The following is a 27,181-nucleotide window of genomic DNA, read 5'->3' on the forward strand; positions in this document are numbered from 1 at the left end:
TAGGAATGAGAAAATAAGGTGACCTAAACCTCGCAGTATATACTGTATATAACGTGCTTGTTTTTATCACCAATAAAAACTGTTGGGAAAAGTAAATAAATAAATAATTCCAATACGCACACATTTCTTGAGTCTTTTAACCAAGTTTGCCACAGTTTGTCACAAAATCTGACTTCACAGCAGTGGGCAACCAGACAGAGTGGAGGGACAGCATGTGGTGCAGGAGAACAATATCAGACATGCACAGAAAATACACTGGAGAGTCAGAGAGCTTAGTTCTTCTGAATTATTATAGTTGTTATGACTAGATTATCACAAGCATTGTTGGAATACAAACAAGATTGTGAATAACAACTATCATCTGGGAAGAAGTTGTTGGTATCAGCAGTTTACAGTCAAACTCTATTATTGCCGCCCACTCTACATGTTGTCACATATTGTGTTCCAATGTAGCTGAAGACACACGTCTGCTGTTTGTTTGTGTGCCTTGTCAGACTGCAGCAGCATGAAGCAATCATTGGATTAGGGCTCGAACATTTTAGTAAGGAAAACTGTAATTCCTGAGCTTCTGCAATACCGCCATCAAGTTCAAATTGTACCTCTGAACATAAACATGAATACAATTGTAGCAAATAATACTTTACATCCAACCCTGTCTGTGACAACTAGCTTAATACTTAGTGTGAACATCACCTGTTACTGTATTTATTGTGGGTACGTGCATTAATTGTGTACCCTAAGAAACCTGATGAGCGTGCAACACTACTCCTACATAATTGCATGTATAGCAGGTATCAAATAGTGCACGCATCCTCGCTCAGTTTTGTCCGTGTGCATGCTCTTGGGAAAACCATTAATGCCCGGGGGTGTTGATAACACCTCTTGTCCCATCTGTCATCTGTGTCTCTTGAGTTACAGTATGAAGCTCCACACCCAGCAGCTGCTGCTCAGGCAGATTCTGTGCCTCTAATTTTCTTAAAGTCTCCCGATAAGACGGTACGCTGCCGGCTCTGATGACAGCACACTGTGTTGATGTCTGGGCATGTGCCTGGGCATGTGTTTTGATGCCAATAATGGACTACAGGTAACCCTCCTGACCTCAGGCTGCTGTGCCAACACGGACTGTCCACCGTCCAGGTAATTAACAGTCCTGGCCAGTCTGAGCTGTTTAATGTGTTGATGTTTACCGTAGAGAACAGGTTAAGGAGCAGTTGGCAGTCTCATGGAAACCATTAAATCTCCCACACATCCTCTCCTCACACAGTCGCATGGAAACATGGAGTCACATACATAGCAACCAAGAAAGCAGCATTTCACGTCCTCTGCAACAAGCAGGTCTGTGCAGGCAGGGTGGCACGAGGCATGACTGACCACGAGAGCAGAGGCCAGCACACTGACTCCCACGCAGTGTGCCGGGGGGATATGCATGAGAGGTGGTGTCGTCTGCTGGTCTTTACACTTCAAACATTCAGGCAGTGACAGCTTTCTTGATCTATGTGCAGAGAGCATCTTAAAAGAGATGCAATGATAAGTTGATTAATTGATGAACAGAATGTATCAACTACTTTGATAATAGATTAATTGTTCAGTTGTTTTTCCCTTTTCAAAGGGTGAGAATATGTTGCTTTTCTTTGTCTAACATTGTAGTAAAAATATTGTGTTTGGATTTTGGACTGTTGGTCAAACAAAACAAGTTATTCTTAGGCTTTAAGTCCCTCACAATGTTTTCTAATAGTTTATATACTAATCATTAAACAGTGAAGCAGCAAAGATCACAAAAAAATCACAGGATCTACAGAAAATATCGCAAAAATTGCCATAAAATTTTGTGTTTTTCAGGTTTGTGAATGTGTGAATTTGCTGAATGTCTTTTGTGTTACACTAAGTGTATTGTCTTTACATTTAAGACTGTTGTACAAAGAAGAGATGTAATAACGTCATGTTGGGCTTCAGTCCTTTTCAATGTTTTCCAATGTTTTATATAAAATTTTGTTAAACAGCAAAAATGGCTGAAAGAAACAAAACAAACAAAAAACACTGGTTCCTTCATTGTAAATGTTTTCTGTGTTTACTGTATAATTATAGTCACTGAATATCTTTGGGTATTGGTTTGTTGAACAGGCAAAATATTTTGGGATTATGAATCAAGACAGTAATCTTCAGTTGGCAGCCATCGTTCTCTGTATTCAGGCTACAATTATGAGGTCATACGCCACAAGCAACAAAAGGTACTTTATCATTACAAACTCTACCGAGTCATTCCGGTGTCTGTAACTCACTTCCACACGGATTCATCAACCATTTGCTCCGAGCCACAAAACAAAGCGAAGCTCTTTCAAACACAGAGATCAGACGTTCAAACTGGTCGCCATCAGGCAGCAAGAACTGTAGAATCCACTTGAGATCAATTGTGATGGATTAATCCGCCTATTTGCTCTACCTGAATCATGAACTCAAGAGACTTGAGAAAATGGGCTGTGAGTCAGTGGACGCTGCACGGCAACAACTCTACAAACACAAGTGGCACAAAACAGCAAACACATAAAACCAGGTCAGATTAATAGGTAGGTCTGCCTGGTTCTGGTGCTGCTGTTTAACGAGAAGGTAGCAAGTTTAATTTGTCAATAATTATCACCGGGACAATGGCTTTGATTCTAAGACTTGGGCATTGGTGCACAATTATCAGCTATGTGTCGGTTTCCCCAGCCTCTTGGTAATGGTCTAACCCTTAGATGGTAAAAGTCTGAAGGTGGACAATTGAGTCGATCGATAATCATTTGACAGAAAGTGGGTCACACAGGAAGTGGAAACAGATTGAGTGGAGTCCTCAGCGTGATGTTGTTAATGCTGTCTGACCTTTAGCTTCAATATCAGAAAAGAAGTCCCTGGTTCAGCTCGTGATCCTTCAAGACCAGGAGGGATTAGAATATGAGTCGACTAAGAGCTCTCCAAGCTACAGTCCACTTCAGAAACACATCGTGCGTGAAGTGATGTCAGGGTCCAATTTTCCACTGGTGTCTAAATGAGTCTCGTTGCTCTTTCAAGTGAGACCAATAAGCTGTTTTTCTTTTTCAAGGCTGCCACTAAGGGAGACAAAACAAGATGGCCGAAAGCCCAAACTAGTCAAGAACGGCATGCGGTGAAAAGGAAAGCAATTTCCTGGTCGACAGCGTCTGTAACGTGGTGTCATTTTTAGCGGTTTTAATCATGCTGTCTCCTTTAACAATGGACGCAACAAAAGCTACAACCACTTTTCTTTTGGATGTCTTCAGTTTAACTTGACCCTGGGCACCTGACAAAACAAACAGCCAAAGCGTGAATTTACACACCGTGGCTACGAAAAAAAGGAGCCTCCTAAAATATTCATACCCTCCCAAAGATCAGCCAAAGTCAAGACAACAGCTTGCTTATGCGGCGACATGAAACCAATTAGCGTGATGGAGTTATCTAAACGCCATAAAAAGCAGCAGGGTGTGATGGAGCACCATTGACCGCCGCCTCTGCTGGCTGATGGGCTTTCTAATCAACAGGACCTTCTGTTGCGGTCGTTAAAGCAGCGGGGTTGACTCGGTTGGCCATCTCGATGATTATAGCGCTGCTAGCTCCCACCGTGGATCCATAATTCAAGGCCTGCATGTGGTACGGTTTCACAAGCCGGCCTGCCCTGGTAGGATCTCGCTGACTCGATCCATTTCCGCGTGCCAAGTGGCAAACACTGCCAAGACGGGCAACAAAAGTCAGCAGTCGTGGAGACATCAAGTGCTTTTATAGGCAGTGGTTTCATTGAGCCTAAATGATGGCTCAGGGCTCTAGTAAAATGACAAAAGAGCAATTGGAAATCTCAATCTACTGGCTGTCATTCATACTGCCATAAGAAACTGTGTCTGATTGTGCACTTTAGTCTATCACACATTTTTAAGGCTTAAAGTGAAGATTATAAAAATGGGTAAAACCCTGAATTAAGCAGTTTCAGGTTAAAATCTGTGTCTTAGACTCTCTGAAACACAGACTTTCTTCATTGCTCACGTTTTCACCGGGAGCTGAATTATCTGCAGAGGTGTCCTCCTTCTCAAAACAAATATACCTGGTAGGTAAAACCAGTAAGAAAGAAAATAAAGCAATTCAAGAAGACACAGGATGTCTAACGATAGAGCTGCCAGCCGCGATGCCAATAATGTCCATACAATGAACATATTTTTATCATTACTTTGTCTATCATTTCTTAATCTTTGGAGGATAACAGGAGTTCACTTTTTTGCCTTTATTAGATAGGACAGCTGCAGAGAGACAGGAAATGCAGGGAGTAGAGAGTGGAGGATGACGTGCACCAAATGATCGGCAGCCTGGGAGTCGAATCTGCGATCAGTGGGCGGAGGACTGTAGCCTCTGTACACGGGGCGCCTGCTCTACCACCTGAGCTAAACCAGCACCTCAAGGTGTGAAGGCTGTTGGATCAATCCATATGGAGCAAATCTGTCCAAAGTGTGTCTTTGTTTTTTACCTAAATTCTATTGCAATCCCCTCCAGAGGTTGTTTTCTTGCAAGCCCTAATTGACTAGAAGATAAATACTCATTAGAGCAGATAAATAGAGCAGCAGCTACAATTAAGGACTTAAATAGAAACTCAAACAGAAGAGACGGTCCTTTTTAAACAAAGACACACACATGGGGTCTGAATACTAGCGATAGGGCCAAAACACGTCAAAGCATGTGTACTCACCGGTGTCACGTTTTACCGCTTACGTTTGTGTCCTGTTTTTATTGCTCTGCCTGCAAAGGTCACAAGGTTACATCCTTTTTTATCGTGCTCCCAGGGTCGACCCCGCATGTGTCGGAGAGATTAAGGGAAGGGCTTTAATGCCGGCCAGGTATCAGCGTGTCATATCTGGAGAGCATGACCATCAGTGCATCTTGTTTTTACCCGGAGACACCATCCTCATTTAACACTCATCTCCACGTGACATTTGTTGTTGTCATGGAAGCTTGTTTCCACGTCAGATTCAGATGCTTTGTGAATTTATGTGCAACTGGGGATATTCATTAAGGCTCCGTGAGGACTGTATTATTTCAGTCGTGGGAGAAATTTTGAATAAAGTCTCCGCCTGGATGTGGATGAAAAAACATTTTGGTGACTGACAATAAAGTGGAAAAATACAATTACAAATATGTCCTCTCTCTCCAAAACTGTTTAACCCCCAATAAAAATAATTGCTTTATCCTTGGGCAACTGGCTGAACTTTCTACGAAATTTCACCAGAAGAAGACGGAAGAAGAAGGAAAATGTCCTTTTCGTAGGTCAATCCACCAATTTGGTCCAGACTGAAATACTTCAACAACCATTGGAGGGGTTTGTGTAAAATTTGGCACAGACATTAAAGGTCGCCAAAAGATGAATCCTGCCGACTTTGACGAACCCCTGACCTACCCTCTAGTATTCGTTAGCAGGTTGACATCTGTGTTTTTTTTACCAACAATTAGAAATAAACCATAGTTCAAAACATTTATGTTCTTCTTGGGACGCATTGAAACATATCTCGTCTTCCCTTTATGTCATCAATCTCCCCTCTGTAGGGTAGTCCACCAATCTGATCCAGACAGAAATGTTCGAACAGCTGTTTAGCAGCTGCATGTAAGCATCGTCGTTGAGAACGTGTTAGCATGATAAGTCAAAGCTTAATCCAAAAGGCAACTGGACTTGGTGGAAGTTCTTGACGTTCTTTTGGATGAAAGAGAAACGTCCTCAAGAACTTCAACCAAGTCCAGTTGCCTTTTAAGCTTTGAAGTACCGCGACCTGGATGACTGAGAACCTTCACAGACTTTTAGCATGATTGTTTTTGCACACATATTACAGCAGAGCGGCTATCATTGGCTGGTAAGTGTTATCATTAGCCTGGTAAGTGATAAACTGACAACAGGAAAAGGAACCAAAACCAATAATAACAACAGCGATTGTCTTGAAACAAATTAAGTTTCCTCATGGACAATCGACAGATAACAAAAAATGCAAATAAAACCTACAGGCCTAGTTTTTGGGGGTCGACATGTTCTGCAGTGAATTATTTGAAATGACAGAACAAAGATGAGGACCACCTACACTCAGCCTTACTCTCTCTTCATTTGTGCAGACCTGATGTAATGACTTGGCACAAAGCATCCATATTACCATAGAAGAAGTATTGTGCGTGCTTGTGTGTGGCTCCCTCTACACCATTTCCCTTATCTTTGGGTTGCACGCTAACATAACCAGAGACCTGTTAACACTGACATCTGTGTGCTGCGTCCAGCATAAAGCAAAGAACAAAGTATCAAGATCACAAAAAGAAAGCAATCGGGTCTGAGCGCTGACCTTTACGGGGCAACCTTTCAAGCTGTTCTTTCACAAACGCAACCGAAGCTTTGGAAAATCCAACGGGCACAATTGAAGCGCGATATCTGATAGAAAACCTCGGAGCTGCCCTCTCTGCACCCCAACAATGCTAATGTAGATCCGCTTTCAGGGACTCGGGATGATCGCAGGTGTGTGTTGGATCAGTGTGTATTTGATACAGGGTGCTTGATAGCAAGGCCTCGCTTCATTTGAGGTTACATAAGACGTCTGGCTGAATGCAGCATCTATACAGACGGAGGTGGCTATTATTCCGACTCAGACACTCGTGTTTGCACCTGCAGACAAACACAATCTTGCTATAGGTTTCCTCGCTTCTTACGCAACACCACAAATGATCAAAGATTTTTCTTTTCTCTTACAATTTTTCCTCCCTTTCTCATTTCCCCTCGCCATCTCAGCTTTGAGGCCGTGCAGCAGATGCATTTTATTGGATAGCCCGGGCACAGATGGTTACAAAGGATAAGGGGAACAATACAGCTATTAGTCATCCATGAAAGCTATTCATTGAACCCCTGATCTTAATTAAGATGTGGAGGGAGCAGGGTGTCCTAATATAGCCATCATTGTCGCGCTTGACATGATATATCAAAAGATATTAAAGTGCCAGACTTTCTTATATTAAATAAATGGCAAAATAAGACTTTTTATGATCTAAATAGAAGAAACAATATTTTTCTTGTGTTACAAATTCACCAGTTTTGAAAAAATCCAGCAAACTAACAAAACGAAAGCACAACCGTCGATGATGGAGGCAATCAGGTTGATTACCAGCAAATCTTTTACTCATCCTCTTGGCTGCATCACCATCCACAAACATGTCAGGGTACATCAACATGCAGGAAAGCTCAGTAGGTGGATGCCAGAGCTTGTTAAATGTCAGGGGTAGCCTTGAGGCCAGAGTTCAGGGGTCGACCACAACATACAAAAGGGGACAGTCGCCAATTACCCAGACAACGACGCACAGACGTGCACACGTACACACAGTATAAAGATCAAGCTACAGCGCTGATGACTTTGTGGTTCAACATTTAAAGACGGGCCAACTGTTGAAGTGCCAGAAGTTCAACTTAAGAGTTCAGGGGAAGTTCTCCAGCTGTGATCTGGCGTAAAAAAATGAGGTCAAAGGCGGAAATCTCAGGATTAAAATCAGGTCAAGAGGAAGTTTCAGAGGAGGCTGGCATTACTCCGACTGAAGTGTCCTTGTTTCTGTTACAAAAAGAAGCTTGATTTCTTCTCTTAAAAATGTAAAATACCAGGTGAGCAGTGATGGCACAATTTCAAGCCATAAAAGGAAAGGCATGAATAGTTGTGTTCATTTTTTCTTTAATGTAAATTAACCCCTCACTGTTTTATCCTGTCCGCTGTGAGGACATATCCCGCTATAGCATCAGTTATAACAGATATCAGATATCAGATACGTTTGGCATACTATTTCAGAAGATTCCCGGATCACGCCCGGTGCAATACCCCCACCGGTTTTTGGCAGGCAAGTGCGTCCATTTTAATAAGGAGTCACTATGAGGTGAAGACAATTTCTGACTGACAAACATCCCAAATGTCTGAGTCTGCAACAAGTACTGGGCTTAACTATTTTAGCAGAGCAGCCGTGTGAGCTTAAATGAGGCCTTCAAATCCCGTGGAAGTTCAGTGGTGTACGTCTTCAGAAAACTGTGAATGGTGAGTGTTCTGCATTTAAAAAAAGAGACTTAACTTGTTCTCATTAATAATACATTTTAAAGAAAGTTTTCAGCGTACTCCTCGTCTCAGCAAGTTGGAGCTACAGCATCTCTTCCATCGACTGCAATAACAAAGAATAGTGACAAAGACCGACTGATTAAAAGTATTTTTAGGAGTAAAAGGGCTGAAAGAAGTGAAGAAGTGGCCGATAAGGATAGTTTTAAGTATGTTGGGTTGTTTTAGAACATTTCATTTAGTGAAAGATTAAAGCAACTTATTTTAACTGCATGGTGCGAGACTTTCTCTTTCATGCAGCTGCTTTCAGTCGGTCCTATTTATCTCAAAGGTCATAACAGAAAAAAAATGTTCTTCAGTTTGTTCAACTAACTTGAGTTTTGTATTTATCTGAGAACAGGGATGAAAACATGCCGTCCATATTTAAAAGAACAGGCTGTCCTGTACCGGACCACTTTGAGTACTTATCGACGCAACACCTCCTCTTTTGTACTTCTTTTTCCTCTGTCTTGATTGGACATTATGATTGGCTGTATCATAATCATGTAGCTCTCCTCTGTTAGGTGTATGAGATTAAAGGCAGAACAAACAACACGTGTTGAATCTTCGGTAAGTAATGCCCTTTCAGAAGGAGCTGTGCAAGGGTCCATTAAGTATTGTGTCACGTTAACCTCACACACGCTCACATGTAATGACAGCAGTAATAGCAGCTATTTTTCATCCCTTTTGCTTTCATCAGACATGACAGGGCGAGAGATGTCGTCCACGTGAAAACACAAAAGCAGCCATTAGTGTTTTCAAGTAGTCTCACGGGGTTTGAAAATGCTCTGTTCTCCGATTTATGAAGATGAAAGAACTCATGTAAAGCATAAAGACAAATATACTCGAGAACCGCAGCGAGCAGCTCCATGAGACAAAGAAAGTATCGTAACAGATTGGTTTGTTAAAATCCAGAGGCGGCCGTTTCGTCATGTAACATTTCTACAAGGCTGTTGTTGCAGAAACGACTCCTCTCTCTATCTGCCACTGTTGCAGATAAGGTCGGGTAAGGTAACACTTCTTCCTCTGTGGGTATTGTGCGTAAACATTTCAATCATTTCCAGCTTTAACCGATGCTGTCATTTTGTGGAAAGGCCTCCTGGATGAGCCGTAGCAGACAAACAACATGTGACTGAGGTATTACTCAGAGTATAACCTTAGAGACTAACTCCCTCTGGATCCTCAGAGCATGAGACATATGGGAGATGTTTTCTTTCTACAAATCGCTGCCTGGAAATCTGTCTGTCCTCAGTGCTGCCTCTTTTCTCTGTCCTGAATTCACCTCGACCTGTCAGGATACCTGTTGCTCTTTCAGCTCGCCACTTTCAACTCTTCGTTTAACATTTCATATCACAATAAGAATGCCTGGCTTTTGACGTCCACTTTGCTTGTTTTGAGTATCAACTTATGACCTATTAGCTATGTTACATGGATAGATCCTTGCCTGCCTTTCCTGCCAGGAGCCTAATAACATGGCACATCGGTGGCCCTGTAGCTGCCCTGCACTTCCTGCGTGTGTAAGAGGTATTAGGTGGCAAGCAGGGACATCGTAGTCCTGTATCTGTTACATAAAACACACCTGCACAGGGAAATGCAAACACACACATGCACCAAAAAATTACTTTCTAGATATGGTACCTTGAAACACTAGACTTTGCAAAGTGGTTTGACAAACAAAGCAATTATTAAGAAGGAGACACAACAACAGACACCCAAACAAAGCAAGACAATATGAAGGGAGAGTCAATATGAAGTTAAACAACGAGGGAAAATACAGCGATAGGAGACAGACTTGTGGTGGGAGATAAGGACGGTAAAGGCAAATACAGCAACAAGTTCTTCTGATACCGGGGCCGATACCAGTTTCAGTATTGGCCCAAGAAACTGCCTAAAATGCGGTAATCAAAGGTCGTACAATATCAGAAATCAGTGTTTTTCCATCACTATATTACTTATATCGCACTAGCATCGGCTGACACGAAAGTCCAAGTATTGGAATAGGTATCGGGCAGGGATGGGTCATGATTTCCGAATATTTCCAATAGTCATTTATTCATTATATTCTTGCAGCCATTATCTGATCTTAAAAATGTATTTTTTCCTTTGTTTTTACTGATGTCTGGTGGTAATGTGGTACTACCGCCAGGCGGTGGCTGTAGCGCATCTGAAAGCTGTTTGCTAACCGCCATTAAATAACAAGAGAAGAATAAAGGGGTGTGGCGCTGGGAGATTTGGAACTGGAGAAACATGCAAAAACTTCTGCAGCCAAACTCTTACAAAAAAAACACAGCGAAAATTAGGTCAAGTGCAAACGTTGCCAGCTAAAACTTCATTAGTCCACAACAACAATGTCATTTGAGATCGAAATGAAGTCTCTCTCTGCCCGTGTGTCTGTGTGAGTTTGCGTGCGCGGGGGAGGGGTGTCTTCAAGTAATCGTCAAACAGTTCCCAGTGAATATCGAACAGTATTTATGTTTGAAATTCCCATCCCTTGTCTCGGGAAGGAAAAAATGGTATCAGAACATAATACACGTAAAAAGACTAAAAGCAATAATAGCAATATTAAATCACATTTTAGGTTTTTCCCAACAACTAGAAAGCAGAATACATAAAAAGTGCATCATTCTGAGGCACTTCCTTCCTCTTCCCGACTGCGAAGATGCCTCAGCATGGTGCGAACAATTCACATCTGCTGCATCATGTTCATTATGTAACAGCTGGATTGTATAACAATGTTTTTATATCAAATTGCATAATGAACTCATTGTGATTCCGACATGTTCCTAACAGGAGAGGCCTTGCAGAACCCCCCCAGAGTGGTTCATCTGGGGAAATAAGTGTTTACCCGATTACTCAAAGCTGTTCAGAAGAATAGACAGCATGGCCACTCCAGCCTCTAAGACTCCTTCAGAGGCCCCTTGTAGCAAGCTGCCACGCCCTGCGCTCCTCTCATCGAGATTAGGAGTAGAAGAGCGCAGAGGGCATCGAGAGGGATCACGTACAACTCACACAAACATGCACAGACCTTCTCATAATAGCCCTCGTTGTAAAAGAGCCACGGGGGAGAGAGGGAGGGAGGGAGGGAGGGAGGGAGGCGGGGATGAGGAGGAATCAGAGAGAGTGTCACTCGGAAGCCGTGAAGGAGAAGTGCAGTCGGAGTAAAAGGAGGAAAGCGAAGCTTATCCACTTCCAGGGGTCAGACAGTCCTATTTGTGCTGACATATTAACCTAGCTTTGTAAAAGTAGGACTACTCTGTTTGTGTGACCCAAAATAAACTCTGCTTATGTGCTGCTTGTAAATGTCAGAGTATGTCCACTGTGCCACCCTGAAGGTCCAGCGCTCGTTCCTGGCTCTGCTTCTGCGTGTTAAATCTTCACAGCTAAAAAAGAGACATGGCTGTTTGTCGTTCTTTCCCCCCCCCTCCTGTTGAAGCCATTCAAACGCTCTGCCTCGTAAAAAAGGACTCTGGATGGACAAAGTGTGCCCGTTTTTAGGTTCTCCCCCCAGATTTTCAAGTTAAGTGCTCTGCTGATGGGCGATGGATGGTGTTAGAGAGAGCGTTTCCATCAGCTGATGGTGAGGAAACATTAAAACAGGATGACTGACTGAATTTCCTCTATATTCAGCAGCATTTTGAACATTATAAAAGACAAGTACAATGCCTTCTCGTTCAGAGCAGTCTGTTTTCCAGGGGGAGCTGGTTTCGCTGATTCAGGCTAACGTGCAGCCTCTGAGGTGAGGGCAATTTGAATCTCCTTTCACTAACAGCGCTGTGTGGAGGGCGGTGGAAACTCTACACTGAGCCCTTGAGGTGAGCTGCTTTGTAGTCCACAAAGGCAGAAAATTTGCCATTTCATGGCACACTGTAATCAAGTAGACTTGTACTTGGACCGGGCTGAATGCTGCGTATTGTTTTAGACGACTTGACCTTTACAGAGGAACCGGCAGGCAAAATGGTGCATCTTTGTTTGCCTGCTGGCTGACATTTTCTCTCTCCGGGGTCAGGATGACGCACCCGGCTCAGAGGTTTGGGTTTTTCAGGTAAACACACGGATAAATGCATGGCAGGAAAGTCTTTTTTTTTTAAGTCTCTGCTCCTCTTGTTGTTATGAAGAAGTGCTTTCAAGTCGTCTATTATCCGCAGACAACAGAACCACTCTCTAAAAGATGACCATGAAGTGCCACCAGCGATGCTTTTAGTGCTGTATTTATTACCAGTCCACCACAAATTGCAGTGACAAGCCTGCCAACAATCGAGGCAAACAAATTATCCATCACAGAGCGTATTTATAACCAGTTCATCTGCCGACATAAAAAAAAAGAAACGCAACAAAACAAGGCCCTCTTTCCCCGCTGCTTCTCCGTACTCCTCTATACTACTGAGGAACAGAGGAACAAACAATGGCCCTGACCTTGTCGAGGTGTCGCCATGGTGGCGAGGCCTCACTATAAAGCATTCTCCACTGTGTGCTACAGCCCAGCCCTGCAGGAGACGAGCTGAACAAGGCTGAGTGAGACACATCCTGCAGGCTGCAAACACATTTATGCGAACATTCAAAAACATGCTTCATTACTGCACTGACTTAATCACGACTGGCATGAGACTGTTTTGGCATTAAAAACTAAAGATCTGTCCAAATACATTACAAGATCTTAGGATTTAAATGTATCGAATGTAAACAACCATGAGTATCTATAGTCATTTGAACCTGGGGTCAGTAGTGAGATAAATGAGTCCTCTAAGATGTAGGAGCCATCTTTATCCCTTTGGGGGATAAAAATAGCGTTCCCGTGAGCCTCTTAAGGCGGGATGATATCGCCTCTCTAGGTCTTTTACTCCAACGTGTTACGGTAAATACCGTCCAGGGCGACTCTCACTCTGCTCCGAGGTCAGATGAGTACATCAGTGCAGACAACAGCATGTTCATGACCAAACATTTGGTATAAAAAATTAACTGTGGGACAATTTTCAACACTTTACTTCTCCTCTGAGCTCGATGATATTTTGGATTTTGAAGTGAATTATGTTTTTTTCTTTGTTTGGCTTAAAACAGACGTAACACTCGGCCTTCTGGGACACATGTGTCAAACTCTTGGTTGAAATTCTTGAAGATGTCTCAAAAGGCTTCTACAGTTCTAACTGACTGGTGGACGGAGCGAGAAATATAAGCCTCTGTAGGTCATTAGTGCTAACAGATGTGTAATCAGCTGCGAGTCGTTAGCCTGAGCTGTGAACCCAGTATTACTGAGAGTCGTTAGTACCAACTGGTGTTGATGGGTCGTTAAGCTCACATGAGTGCGAGTGTGATCTCGGCTGTTTGAGTAGAGAATTCAACACTGCATTGTAAGTGGGTGATAGTTGGTGTCTTAGGCCACCACCTCTGTAAAGGGACGGTTTTTCCAGCTTAACATAGGTGGCTTCCTTGACACCTCCTTCGAACCAACAGTTTTCTCTGGCCAGGTTCACAACCTGTGAATCTCGACCCTGTTCGGCCCTCGTCTTAGACCCAGTTTTTAATTTCGGCCCCCTCTCTGATTGAGTTTGAGACCCTTGCCCTTGAGTGGAAACTATAAACTTATTTGCAGGTATTAAACCATGCTTGAGACAGGTTTTTATAGGTTATTTTGACAGGGGCGATAGCTACTTTCTGGGGGGAATTAAAGTCACATGAAAGTAACATTGTGCAATACTGTTTTAGCTGCAACATTGTGTCAAATGAAACTTCTGTGTTCAGAGTTCGAAAGGTTCGAAACAAATTATCCCGAGGCCTCCTCCTCTCCAAAACAAACAGATTGTTAAAACTGATAAAAACATTGAATTAACCAGTTGGTCAATGGAAATCTGTCTTTTTGCAATGTTCTTTGACAAGCAGGTGACATCCAGAGGAGCTCAGTTTGTGTTCAAACATAACCAGTATTTAAAAGGGTCAAAAGCAGTTTCATGTTAAAGATCATTGACTGTCTTTGGTTGTTTTTAAGGGGCTACGAGCTAAGCTAAGGCTAACTTTAGCTCAGCTTGTTTCAATGATATCTTCAGATCCAGACATTTGAAGACTAAAATGCCTCCTGTGATGAAGATGTTGTTACAAGCGATGGTTGCGTGACTTGGAACACCATGAGTGAAGTCGGCTTATGTAGTCTAATGTTTTAATGTGTGGCTGACAGCTAACGTCGAGTAATATCTTTGCGTGTTACAGGTAAGCATATAACTCATGGAGCCCGGAATAGGAGCTCATTGAGTCTCATCAGAAAATAAAGAACGATTAGTCAAATCTTGTTATTGAAGACAAATCCAATTTGACGGGCAAAATTCGTATTGGGCACAGCCCAAGTGTCTCATAACCAGCGTTAAAATTTAAACTTAAAGACGCTATAATGTAATCAAAGTGTACATTTTTTGTGATGTCCAGTTTAAAACAGGATCCGGTCTCCCTTGGAGTTCTGCTCTTTTTGTCCATAGCGTCCCTGACAACACCGGTTTGGCCGGTTTCTTAATTTCCTTAACCTGCGTCACGGAGAAGCCGGCCAGGACAATTCAGGCCAGGTCTCCTGCCCCCATGACAGTTTTCTTACAGGTGAGATCTGAAAAATACGATTAAACGCTTCTGTTTTTGGAATCAAGTTTTCTGAATCAGTTTCCAAAATAAATTCCATTAGAATACATTTTTCTTCTTGGATACAGCAAAAAACATCTTTTTTCTTGTATAAAAAAAGTGAGTTTTCTACGCTGGTAAGACTTTCTACAACACCATGGCTTAATAGTTCTACCTGAGCCATTTCATATCTCATTCATAAATCCACCTCCCTACACCTCTGACCTGTGTACTACTCACTCAAGGACAGGAAAAGCCCATTGAACAGGTGGTCCGTGAAAGGAATTGGCTGACTCTCCCGGCACTGTCTATCTGTGGGGGAAGAGAGAGGAAAAGAGCAGGTGGCAGCAGGCTTAACCTGAGCTAAAACCCCTCCAATGAGCTCATCTCTGCAGGCTTAGGCAGCTCTGAGATGTCTGCTTTCTGCCAGAAGAGCCAGATCTGCAAACGCCCACCCAGTCGGCCAAGCCAGCCACCGGCATCCCGCTAATCTGTCTGAGCGCTACCTCTCGTCCATATGGTTGCTCCCTGTCTGCCTTGAAAGCCAAGTACTCAACACACAGGCGCATGTATTTATGGACGGACAGTGTGTGAAAGGGACAGGAAATGTTATTTATATGTACAGTACACTTCTGCATTCATATATATACGTCAAAAGTTGATACTGATATCGATACTGATATCAGTATCGCTACCAGTATCAGTATCGGCCTCCAGTGCTGCCTAAATAGGAATTCATTGGAATTCTATGTTATTTAAATGTACAGTACATTTCTGCATTTATATATATATATATATATATATATATATATATATGTATACATCAAAAGTTGTTCAGATACCAATACCAATAACAATATTAGTACCGATAACAGTATCAGTATCGGCCTCCAATGCTGCCAAAATTGGAATTGATTGGTATTCTAAATGTTATTTAAATGTACAGTACATTTTTGCATTTATATATATATATATATATATATATATATATATATACACATCAAAAGTTGTTCAGATACTGATACCAGTAACAATAACCATATTAGTACCGATAACGGTATCAGTATCGGCCTCCAATGCTGCCTAAATTGGAACTGATTGGAATTCTAAATGTTATATAAATGTACTGTACATTTCTGCATTCATGTATGTCACAGCTGTTCCGATACCAATACCAGTATTGATACTGATAAAAGTATACATACTGATACCAGTATCGATGTCAGTATCGGTATCAGCCTCCAATACTGCCAAAATTCAGGTATCGGCAAGAATGCTAGTCAATATACTTATCTGATACCAGAACCAATTAGCTCCATAAAATCAAGTGGTTTCAGGTAAATTACTGTGACAATAACAAAAAACAACAGTTTGGTGCTAGCAGAGAGTGTAATGTTAGTCTAAGCTAGCAAAATGTAAGCAATCAGTGTTTTTCCAGCGATATTATGTATATTTATGCATCTATATTTAAGTATATTTTTTAAATCAAACGAGTATCAGAAGGGTACTAGTATCAACAGATACTAAAGTACCTGAAAAGGTATCAGGAAGGAAAAAAATGGTATCAAAACATCTCTAATATGTACAGTTCATATCTGCAAACATATTCGTGAGCGACGGCCATGGAGGGATATCCACAGGTAAACAGATTCAGCCATGCCATGCACTATAATCTCATCCCTGTGTTGTTGTGCACGACCTCACTACATCATGTAAGGGCACCCCCTTGTAAGTCCATCTCAAGACACAGGTAAACAGATTCCCTAAATCCTACTGTCTGAATAATGCGGATGCATTGTAAGCTCCGCTAATCCCGCACTGTGATTGTGCCTGAGTGAACCTTAAATAACCCCATTCAGCATATATCTGTCAGTTTGTAATTCTCTCCACAGACTAAATAATCTATAAACGGTGCTTTTCAGGAATAAAACCAACAAACCGCAGGTACATTTAAAAAGGAAACACAAAAACCCTTTGTTTCTGAATGAGGTTTGGTGGAGCTGAGGACAAAAACAAAGGCTTGTTATGGTGGCTGTGTCAGCAACATTTCTACCTGCCTGCCACTATGCTCTAATCCCCTGTGCCAAGCCTGCTTTAATGATGTCATGGCAGACAGAAGTGCTGATGTTGTTCTTAAGGCTCGCTGTAATTGAATTACTTCTGAGAAGACAGAAAAACAAGTCAGTGGATTATCTGTTACGGGAAGCGTTGTCTTCAGATGGAAGCACAAAGGCTTTTAATCAAATGAATATAATGTTTTCCTCCAGCACTGGTTACTAACACATCCAGGCAGAACTGAGTCACTATGTCAACTGTTGCTGTGCTGTCTCTTTTCTCCGCTTCATCTTGGTTAATTAAGAAAAGCCTCCCACTGCTACTTTGCCCACTCTTGCCTCAATCAGCCGACGGCGAGTGGGGAGACACCTCAGCAGGTTCACAGTCAAGACGCTCATTATCATTAGCACCACCTTCATCACCATCACACACTCACCGCTGGTCCTGCTAAACGGTCTCCAAGAGGGACGGCTACAAAGGGGGGGCTGCTGGAAAACACCGTCCTCATGGAGCTCCTACTTGTACTTTTCATATGAGAGGTCACATGGTAACAACTAGAGCTGCTACAGTTAGTTTATTTATCAATTTGCTGATCAGACAATTAATGGCCAACTAGTTTGATAATAAATCATTTTTAGTCATTTTTCAAGAGAAAATGTAAAAAGTTGTCTGTTTCAGGCTTCTTAATGTGAGGATTTGCTGCTTTCATTGTCATTTATGAGAGTAATTTTTAGTAATTTAGTAATTAAGAAATTTTAATGAGCTTTTTTTTTAAAGTGGTAACCTCGAAGATCTCAGTTTCGTTCTCTTTGGCGGCACCTATGGCGATAAACAGTAATAGCGGGAGCACACTTCCCAGATATCCAGACAGTGTTGCATGTGTGACGTCCACACTGACGGTCGCTTTCCTTTTCAGACTGTTTGCCTTCATCTGAGCGTCCAATTAGTTTCTTTTTCTTTGGATTTTCACTTATTTTTGAAGTTGTATCTGTAGTCATCCATCTTTTCTTTGTTTGTTCAGCCATAGTAGATTACTGTTTACTCGCAACACTTACAGAGATGGGAAATGCAGCTGCTTAGCTCCGCCTACCCTCTCTGGCAGACCAACCACTGCTGGGTGATGGAAAACGCGTCACTAACTGGGCGCAATCACCATTGTGTTACCTCATTCGGCGACAGTGACTTACCAGACATTTATTTACATGAAAATCTTTGAAATCATCACTTTAACTTCCTTTGTCATTTTACAGACTACACAATCCTTGATTGATTGTAAAAAATAAATGGCAGATGAATTGATAAAGAAATCCTTAGTTGCAGCCCAAATAAAACATACTGGGTACAGTGGTCATGTTTCAAGAATGGGGATCCTTTAGGAGAAAACCTCTATTGTGTGATAACAATCCAGTCCAGTTATAAATTAGTTTTTAGTGCAAAGATAAATAAATCTAATCCATAATATATTTCTTTGCTGTAATTTAAAACAGGTCTTCTTCAGTTACTGTGGCTATCAAAGCCAAACTAAAGCCTGCTAATTCAGAAACATTCCTCTCCCTGGTTTACTCTAATGGATATTACAATAAGCATAATGGCTCCACTGATAGCAGTTTAGCTGCCAGATAATTTAGAAAGCATCGCACATTGGGAAGTAGGGAAAAAGACATAACGTTTTTAGTGTTATCTATTTAGAAACTGTCAATACAATGTCTGCTGTAGTCATAAAACTAAAGCTACAACATAGGACTATTGTTTATTACAGATGATCTATTAGTTATGTTCTTGATTATTCAGCTGTAACAAGTGAACTTCTGTTTTAAAGCTTCATAATTCTACTTCAGAATCAACTAATTGATTATGTAAACAGTTGCTAGTTCATTATGTGAAACAATTGATCACCTCCGCTCAAACAGAAATATATCCAAATACAAGTCTTCGATTATAAGCACATCACTGAATCACTGACCGAACTGTCTGCTTTGGTGACGCATTGTGGGTATTGTAGACACATGGAACAACCATTAATTCACAGAAAAGAACAACATAATTGTCAGAGGAATGATCCGTGACAGAAATAATAACTGCTTTTACACACTGAGAGACTGAACTGCCATCAGCACAAATGTGTTGCATTAGACGTGTGACACAGCCTTGCAGTTGCTGATTTCCAATGAGACCCCAGGCATTCACCAAGCGGCACAACTTCTGGCTTTTTTTATGAGAGAATCTGATGCTTCCTATGAGTTGTTTGAAAGGTCAGCCCTTCTGCTCCAGGTGTGAGTCATCCAGCACTCATTTACAAATGAAACGTGACATTTGAGCTTTACAAACGAGTTTGTTTTTAAAAAGAGCTTCACAGAGGTCCCTGCAGATACCTTATCTGTGCAGGAAGAGGCTCCTGAAACAGAGACAGAAGCCCTCTCCCACACGAGCACACACAAACTGACCCCATCACTCATGTGCATGCATACTGTATGTGCGCAGAGGTAAACAGGTTCCCGACACACACACACATACACACACAAAGGATCTAACCTGGTCGTCCACTCTGTGGGCCACGATCGTAGCCGCCTCCTCCTGCTCTGCATCGCTGAGGGGTCGGATCCTCAAGGCAACCTGCGGCACACAGAATTAATTCAATGAAGCTGTCCTTGAATTTAATCCACACAGAGACATTCAATTTACGGAAATTATAGGTTAGAAAATGAATACTAATGCCTTAATGGTGAGGAAAGACCGACAGCGCACGGGCACACTTACTCGATGAGTTCTTATTCAAACAGGATGTGTGTCTGGAATCTGTATAATGCAGTTTTATCTGGAGTTGTAATTCAATGCCTGGCAACATGTTCAGACCAAATTCATGGAGGTCTAAATTGCATGAGTAATCTTTGAAATGTCAAGCACAGGATGTAGGATATTTTTTCCCCATTCAAACAGATTAGAAGGAACGCTCATATTTTGTTGTTGGCTTTGAATTTACATCTTTTTTTCTCCCTAGTTTCTAACCCAAAGCCCAAACACATGCAACTAAGAGCCTGTATTTGTCCATGGATGTAAATATGAGCATTAACATGTTTATGTTAGTCTGCTAGCAGGTCTATGCTTCAGGTCCTGGTCCAAATGCATGCTGGGATAATTTGCATGCCCTCAGCACCCTGACTGTGATAAACACGCTTAGAAAATAAATGGTTGAAATAATTGATTCACTTTTTCACTCTTAATCACTTCACAGCCTCTTTAATGATCAGTTGAGAAAAAATTAGAGTGATGACTTTAATCAGCAATCACTTATCTCAAATGTGAAACAGACACCTGTAGCTGTGGAGGGGAAATTAGCCTCCCGTCATTAACACTGGAGAACATTTGGCAGAAAATACTAACCCACTTATTCAGGGGAAATAGGGCTGAGCGATTAATTGATCTAGATTGGGGATCGTGAAAAAATTTACATTAAAGATGATAAATGTGGATATTTTTTTCTTGATATGGATACATTGAGCAGCCTATCATACAGCAGATTTAGCAACAAAATCCAGTTAGCCTGCTGTTTTTTGCTCACACATGAAGTACATGCTGAAACACACACCCACTTCCAACTACAAAGCAACGTATGTGACGACTGTAGTGGCAGCTGGGCTAGCAGCCCCTTCATTGGACATCCTGTGTCCGCTGGAGAGGGTTGGAGAGACGCTGATTCTTTACCCAACACTGGTGTTTTTACTTTTTGTGACTTTCTTAAGATGTTTTTTTTTTTGGCCTTTTATGCATTCATTAAAGCTGCTTTCCCACTGGTCAAAAAACACCAACTTTTTTGCTTAATGGGAAAGGCTGTGTCGACACGCTAATCTTTGCCCCCTTTCCGGTGCGATGCTATGCTCCGTCGGTAACTTCTGCAACTCCTTGTCATCTCAGCTACAAATTACTGTCTTTGTCCAAGCAATGCTCGAACATCCAAATTTGTCATCACCGAGTTTGATAAACAGACTGAATGAGTAATAGATACAATAAAGACCTAACCGTAACATCTTCACTGTTTACTAACCCAGTTTCGGGCGCATTTGTGACGTCAGACGGTGACGCAGCATAAAAGAGACCAACAGGAGTATACTTCACTGGCAATGGAAAAAGAGACAATCGGCATCTATGAGTGGATCTTCCTTGGTCTGAAAAAACGTCAATGCGCTAATTTCGGTGGGAAAGGGATATACGTGAGAGGACAGTGGATAGTGTTGAAAATGGGGAGCATCAAGGACTGAAGCCTCTGTACATGGGCCACCCATTTAACTGCTGAGCTAAATCTGCGCCCTCTTTTTGTGTTTTTTTAATCACGTAAAAGCCTTATAACTGATGAACACTTAGGGAATTCAAATATATTTGTATAGCGCCAAATCATAACCAAAGTTATCTCTTGACACTTTACAAAAAGAGCAGGACTAGGCCTGTACTCTTTGTTGTGTTATTTAGAGAGAGACCCAACATGAATCACCATGAGCCGCACAGTGGCAGGAAAAACTTCCTTTTTAACAGGCAGAAACCTCGAGCACAACCTGGCTCATGTTGAACAGCCATCTGCCTCGACTGGATGGGCCGAAGAGAGTGATAGAGGTCGATTCAGGATAGAGACAGGCGGACAGAGCAACAAACAACAACAACATATGTTGTTATTACAACAACAACATATGTTCTTGTTACATCAACAACAACAACAACAACAGATAATACTTATGGTTACAAAGCCAATAGTAATGGTATAAGTGTGTGTAAAATTAGCAGTATAATAGCTTTTCATAGTTGCCAAATGGGATAAAAAGAGACAATAACAATCACAGCATGCCCGCTAATGAGACAACTTGGATGTAGCCTGCTGTTGAGCTTTATACACTGCAGCAGGGGTTTTTGTCATAATAAAAACAGAATAGTTAAAGCGATCCACATCACTCAAATGGGGGAAACAATAAGCCACTCTTTCTGTCAGCACCCTGTAGAAAGTGTATTACATGCTGGACAAGAGAGAGGCCAGGCAACTGAAACAGCCACTTCAATTATTCAGATATGAGCTGCAGCGGTGCGGGTGCTGTAAGGCTGGGAAATCATACATACAGTAACACACCAACGATGCATGCTGTTAGGATTTATAAGAAGAAACATGTAAAAAACAAACAACAGAAACACACTTTATTAGGTTGGCCTGTAGCGTCTGATGCAATCCAGTGTAACTTTACTTCCATAAATTCTACTTTTAAGATGCTTGTTTTCTGACTCTGTAATAGAAGTGTTTGAATTGCACGTTTGAGCATTGGGTGTTTGTGTTGCGCTATAATGCATTATATTCAGAGGTGTATTCTGCACCCTTTAAACAATAACCATAACCCCGTAAGTCTATGATTCAATTTAATATGCTTTATAAGTATGACAGTACCAGAGACAATATTGCCAAAGTGTTAAGAGATCATGCGTTTAAAAGGGAAAAGTAAAAAGATAAATAAACCAAAATGGGTTAAATTCATTGTTTTGTGTATGTGTGTTTTAGAAAGACTGTTTTTTTTATAACTGTAAGAATTAATGTCATACAAGTTCATCAAAAATTATAAAGTCGACTAAGTGGCAGAGTGTTTGAATTGGATTAAAGTATATTGTTGTAGTAAAACTAATAAAGGGACCACTTTATGTACAATTAGCAGCAGATTTTTGGGTTTCTTTCTTTGCGTTACATTGTGAGACTTTTCCTAATTGATAAAAATGTTATTTATGAGGGCATTTTTGCATTACTGTCAACACAGGAATTCAAAGCAACATTGAAAGGACAGTGTGTATGTTGAACTTACAGTTAGTTGGTGGTCCTTTGATTCCCCCGTGTCCTTCATGGTCACTTTCGGTCGGACTGAAGGATAATAAGGAGCGTCAACAGCAGACGGGACACTGCACCATCCTCCTCACTGTCCCCACCTGCATGCTACCTCTTCTTCAACACACCTGCAGCTCTTTTTCTTAAACTGTACACACCTACTGGGCTCTGTTTAGTAAGTCTATAATGTTCTGTCTCCTTAGCACCTCAAACCGAGCCAAGCAGCGTCTGTCTCTCTATAAACCGAGTCCCAGCTAGTCTGTCTTCTTCCTTCAAAGTGCGTCGACGCTCCGCCGTTTCTTCTCCTGTGTTTCTGCCCAGCAGCAGGTTAGCAACACGAACATGAGAATAATTCAGACACAGAGAGGTGGGTGACACCAGCAGCAGCCCACCTGCTACGTTCACTTCCCTGTGTGTGTCTCCTCTCTCCTTTCCGCTGCCCTGCTGCTGCCTCTACTGCTGTAGGTGTGTGTTTGTGTTTTGTGTGTATGTGTGTGAGCGCGTGAGCGTGCGTTGCCTGCATGTTGTCCCTGGAGACACGCGAGCTCCACCGGTGTTGCTAATCAAGCTAGCAACAGTATAAACTAGCTAAACAATGCTACTTCCGTTTCTAAAAAAATAAACATACACGTATTTTTATTAAATGCAAAAGAAAGTATTAAAACACAATTAATTTCACCCGTAATTTGTCGATTCATATGTTATTTGTATTTTTCGCATTATTATTTTTCCGTAGACTACAAATGCAAATGTTGCTGTACATTTTAGCCGTTGCTAATAGCCGTTTAAACGTTCTGAAGTGTTTAGTATTAACGTTAAAATACATATACATATGTGCAGTTGACCACAACAGGTTTTTCTTCAGGAGTTAATGCTGCTTTCACTGGGCAGCGTTTTTGCGATGACTATGCTGACACCTGCTGGAAGAATTACAAATGGCCTTACTGTGCTTCAAACAACTTGTTAGTCACAATTTAAGGTCCACAGATTTAAATATAAACACACAATGAAAAATAAATAGAAATACAAGTCCGTTTTTGGAGTTTTTAAAAGTAAACAAACCTAGGTAACAAAAAGTGTTTGGGTTTTTTTTACGAAAAAAACGTAGCCTATATATTATGTACTAGTATCACAATATGTAAATATAGTTTATTCAATAAAATCTACCAAACTCAGATCAATAAAACAAACAAACAAAAAAAGATATAAAAAATAAGACTGTTGAGGATATCTTTATTATCGATATATCTGCTTTGCTACTCAAAAGCCATTTTGTCACAGCAGACAACTAGCTTGTCAGTTATATTTAAATAAAAACAACATTACAGTAGGAAAGGACTGCATTTTGTATCTTCTTAAGGAAAGACGTTTACTTACAGTATTTAGATACAAGATATTAATTTATGCAAACAAGTTTGGACTATAGATTTAAATGTGTTAGATCCATGTCTATTGAAACTTTAGCAGCCAAGTGCTTCTAAGTGTTGGTAGCAGCAGAGGCGACACAACAGGGGCGTCAGGGACTGAGTATACTAAAATAGTCATGGATGCAGCAAGTGGCCCATACAGAATGCCCGTGTATAAGAACCAGCTACATTTTGTGTGACACTGCTGCAATTCTATGCAGCCTTGTAGCTTGAACATTTTTAAAGCTCATAAGTGCAGGTAGTTGAGTTTCTGTTCAGTGTGTCCACTTCACAGATTTCCATTCAGTGTTGTGCTCCCAAAAAAACACGAACAAAAAGGTAATGACACATCAAGTTGTACTCAAAACTGATTTATTCAACTCACAGTTAGACCCTGAAGTTTAAGGTCACACACAAAATTAAGCACCGCCATTAGTGCCTGTACAACATGCTAAAAGAAATGCCACTTACAAAAATAATTAATAAGCAAAAATTCATGTATTTAATATCCCTACAGAAAATCATCATTAGTCAATACAAACATGGACTATTTGAATGGTTTGAATTGATAGAAATATTACCTGAATATTCTAATTAATCATGGTTAGAGGAGCACAGCTTCCCGAGTTATGTCAGAAACTACATCTTTTTTTGTATTAGCAGGGTTAGATATGCAGAAACATGAATAATTGGCCCTTTAGAGAATACAAAAAAGTGATCCTATGTGACATTGCCACACAAAAACTAGAAAAAATATATAAAAATGGCACATTGTTGAAACAAATCCAAAATAAACCACATCAGAATGAGACAACAGTCTGTTATTGTACAACTTATATACAGAAGCGGTGATCTCAGGGTAGACTCGTCTCCAGAAACACAAAGCTTCACTCGAGGCATGCCTGTGTGTGAATGTAAATAAATTATACCTCAACAAAGCCTCCTCTGGCTGCTGTGTGCTGCCACTGTTGGCTTTGTGCCTCATAAATAAAAAGCCTGAAGCGCCGAAACATGGAAAATAATATGCCGTGTTTACACCAGCTGTCATGCTCACATTTGTCTCCTATAAGACCTGAAAGTGAATTTTGAACAATGACTTAAAACAGGAGAGACGAATAATAATAATAATAAAATATCTTTTTACTCTTGACTTTATTGTGAAAAGGGTTGAAATTAATCCTCAAAATTGCCCCTGTCACCTCTTCAACTTCAGTCATTAATCACCTGTTTCATTTTAAAGTTTAAACGGCAGAACTACGGTAAAAGTAGACAGTTGAATATTTGCAGTCTCACCTTTCCCCCTTAATTCTTCAACAATAGAGGTCAAAGCCTGACGACAGCAAAGGAACACAATGTATTAAGCGCAGGTTAAGTTTGACAGCACATGTCAGAAATGTTTAGCAACTTCCTCCACGCGTGACTTTGGACAGAAAAGTGTGATTAATCATTTACGAGCGTACAGATGTGGTTCCATCGTCCTGACACCACACAGTCCTGGACCGTCGACACGTTACACACTGTCCTCTGTGATGCTTGGTGAAGCCACACACTCTGTTGAGTGTGTGTGTGTGCGGCTGTTTCCATCCTCGGACAGCTAAAGAAGTCTATGCTTGGAAGTCGTTCCCAAATTGTCTTCTCTGTTCCTCGGTCATGGACAGATAGGTGGCCCTCATACTCGGGGAGTACTGCGGGGGAGAGGTAGACACACAGACGCACACAGAGAGAACGTTACAAGCTAATTCTGAGAGCCAACGTTGAGGTTTCACAGGTATGGTCAGGGCCTAATTATAAGCCAAAAAAGAAAACATATTATCATGGTGGTTTAAAGGAACAGTCCACTGAAAATCTGTCTTGTGAGTATCACTATCTCATCACGTGTAGGATTGAAGGATGTCTCTTTCAAGGTTAAAGCTTAGTAGATGACAGCAGCTTGGATTCAAAGAAACTACAATCCTTTCCAATGACGACCCAGACTACAGGATCTCTCCAAGGATTATGTTTTTTTGGAGGCCAGGAAGTTAGCATTACCCTGGTTCCAGATAGATTTATTTTGAAAAGCCAATAGCCAATAAAACAATTTAGATTATGCAGAAAATAATCTCTTAGTTAGCTTTTTGTTCTGCAAGATAAATGTCACAAATGAACACTAATTTAATAGTTTTTTCAGTGTTTATGCAATAGCTAGAAGTAAAAGCTAACATTAGGGTACAGAAGAACCATACCGAGGTTGCCTGACTTTAAAGGAACTACCATTTGGCTTCCTACTTTTGCACGATGAAGTAAAAAAATCCCGGACAATAAAATTGATGCACTATGCACGATTCCTCTCTGGTGGTTCTACTGTTTTTGAAGCTGGAGATTTTTAGCTTAGCTTAGCATTAAGACTGGATAAGGTGAAATTGCTAGTTATCTTTATATAGAGTATTAGTAATAAAGTAGCACGAGATGGAAGTACTAATGTAATTTAAAATAACTCAAACTGCATTTATTGATAAGTATTAAAGTACAGACCTTGATTTCTATACCTACTTAATTTTAAGACTCAGAAAGTCACTGCTTCTAGCTAAGAAATTAGCACATAACACTCCCTAAAAACACAACTTGGACTTGGACTATTGAGTAAGCTTAAGGAGGTGCTGGTGAGCTAATTTTGTTACCTTTGGACCGAGCTAGGCTGGCTGTTATTTCTTTATGTTAAGCTAAGCTAACTGTGTCCTAGCCTTAGCTTCACATTAAACGGGCAGATTGGAGAGTGGTAACAAGCCTCCTATCTAGTGTATGCCAAAAATAGTGCTAAAAAAGTCAAAGTACTTCTCAACATTTCCCATCACATCCAACAGTTTATCCCAATATGTTCAAACAGGATTTCAGAACCCACCCCAACATGCGCCCCTAATTCCCTCCTCAGCTAAGCTACATTTGAACTTCCCTTGACCTGTCGAGGGAGGGAAGCCACTGGGCTTTCTTCAGGCACACTCGCACCGAGCCAAGGATTAAATCAGGGCATCTCTCGTACAAAATATCAATATCTAATAAATAAACGCAGACTGGTTTCGACCCTCATCGGGTCTTCCTCAGGGCTTGGCTAGGAAGAGTCATGAAAGCCCAGTGGCTTCCCTCCCTCGAAAGTTTACTTTTTAGCCTTCAAGAGCACCTGGCAT

At 41.2% G+C, this 27,181-nt stretch overlaps 2 protein-coding genes across 3 annotated transcripts in view; both read right to left on the reverse strand.

Annotated features, from left to right (window-relative positions):
* kif19 (kinesin family member 19) overlaps positions 1-22,633 on the reverse strand; it is a 41,525-nt gene extending 18,892 nt beyond the window's left edge. Inside the window, exons 1-2 of the mRNA XM_069664796.1 lie at positions 22,595-22,633; positions 19,302-19,382 (exon numbers count right to left, since the gene is read on the reverse strand). Coding sequence (XP_069520897.1) covers positions 19,302-19,382; positions 22,595-22,633 — 120 coding nt within the window. The remainder of the gene's footprint in view (positions 1-19,301; positions 19,383-22,594) is intronic.
* A 1,753-nt stretch (positions 22,634-24,386) lies between these two features.
* Positions 24,387-27,181, reverse strand: part of ttyh2 (tweety family member 2) — a 78,533-nt gene continuing 75,738 nt past the window's right edge. For both annotated transcript variants that reach the window (XM_069665076.1, XM_069665075.1), the window contains one exon: positions 24,387-25,705. In XM_069665076.1, coding sequence (XP_069521177.1) covers positions 25,625-25,705 — 81 coding nt within the window. In that variant the 3' untranslated portion in view covers positions 24,387-25,624. The remainder of the gene's footprint in view (positions 25,706-27,181) is intronic.

The sequence above is a fragment of the Semicossyphus pulcher genome, unplaced genomic scaffold, assembly GCF_022749685.1.
Source record: "Semicossyphus pulcher isolate SPU_LCO1_2020_fin unplaced genomic scaffold, fSemPul1.0.p SCAF_16, whole genome shotgun sequence".
Taxonomy (NCBI): Eukaryota; Metazoa; Chordata; class Actinopteri; order Labriformes; family Labridae; genus Semicossyphus; species Semicossyphus pulcher.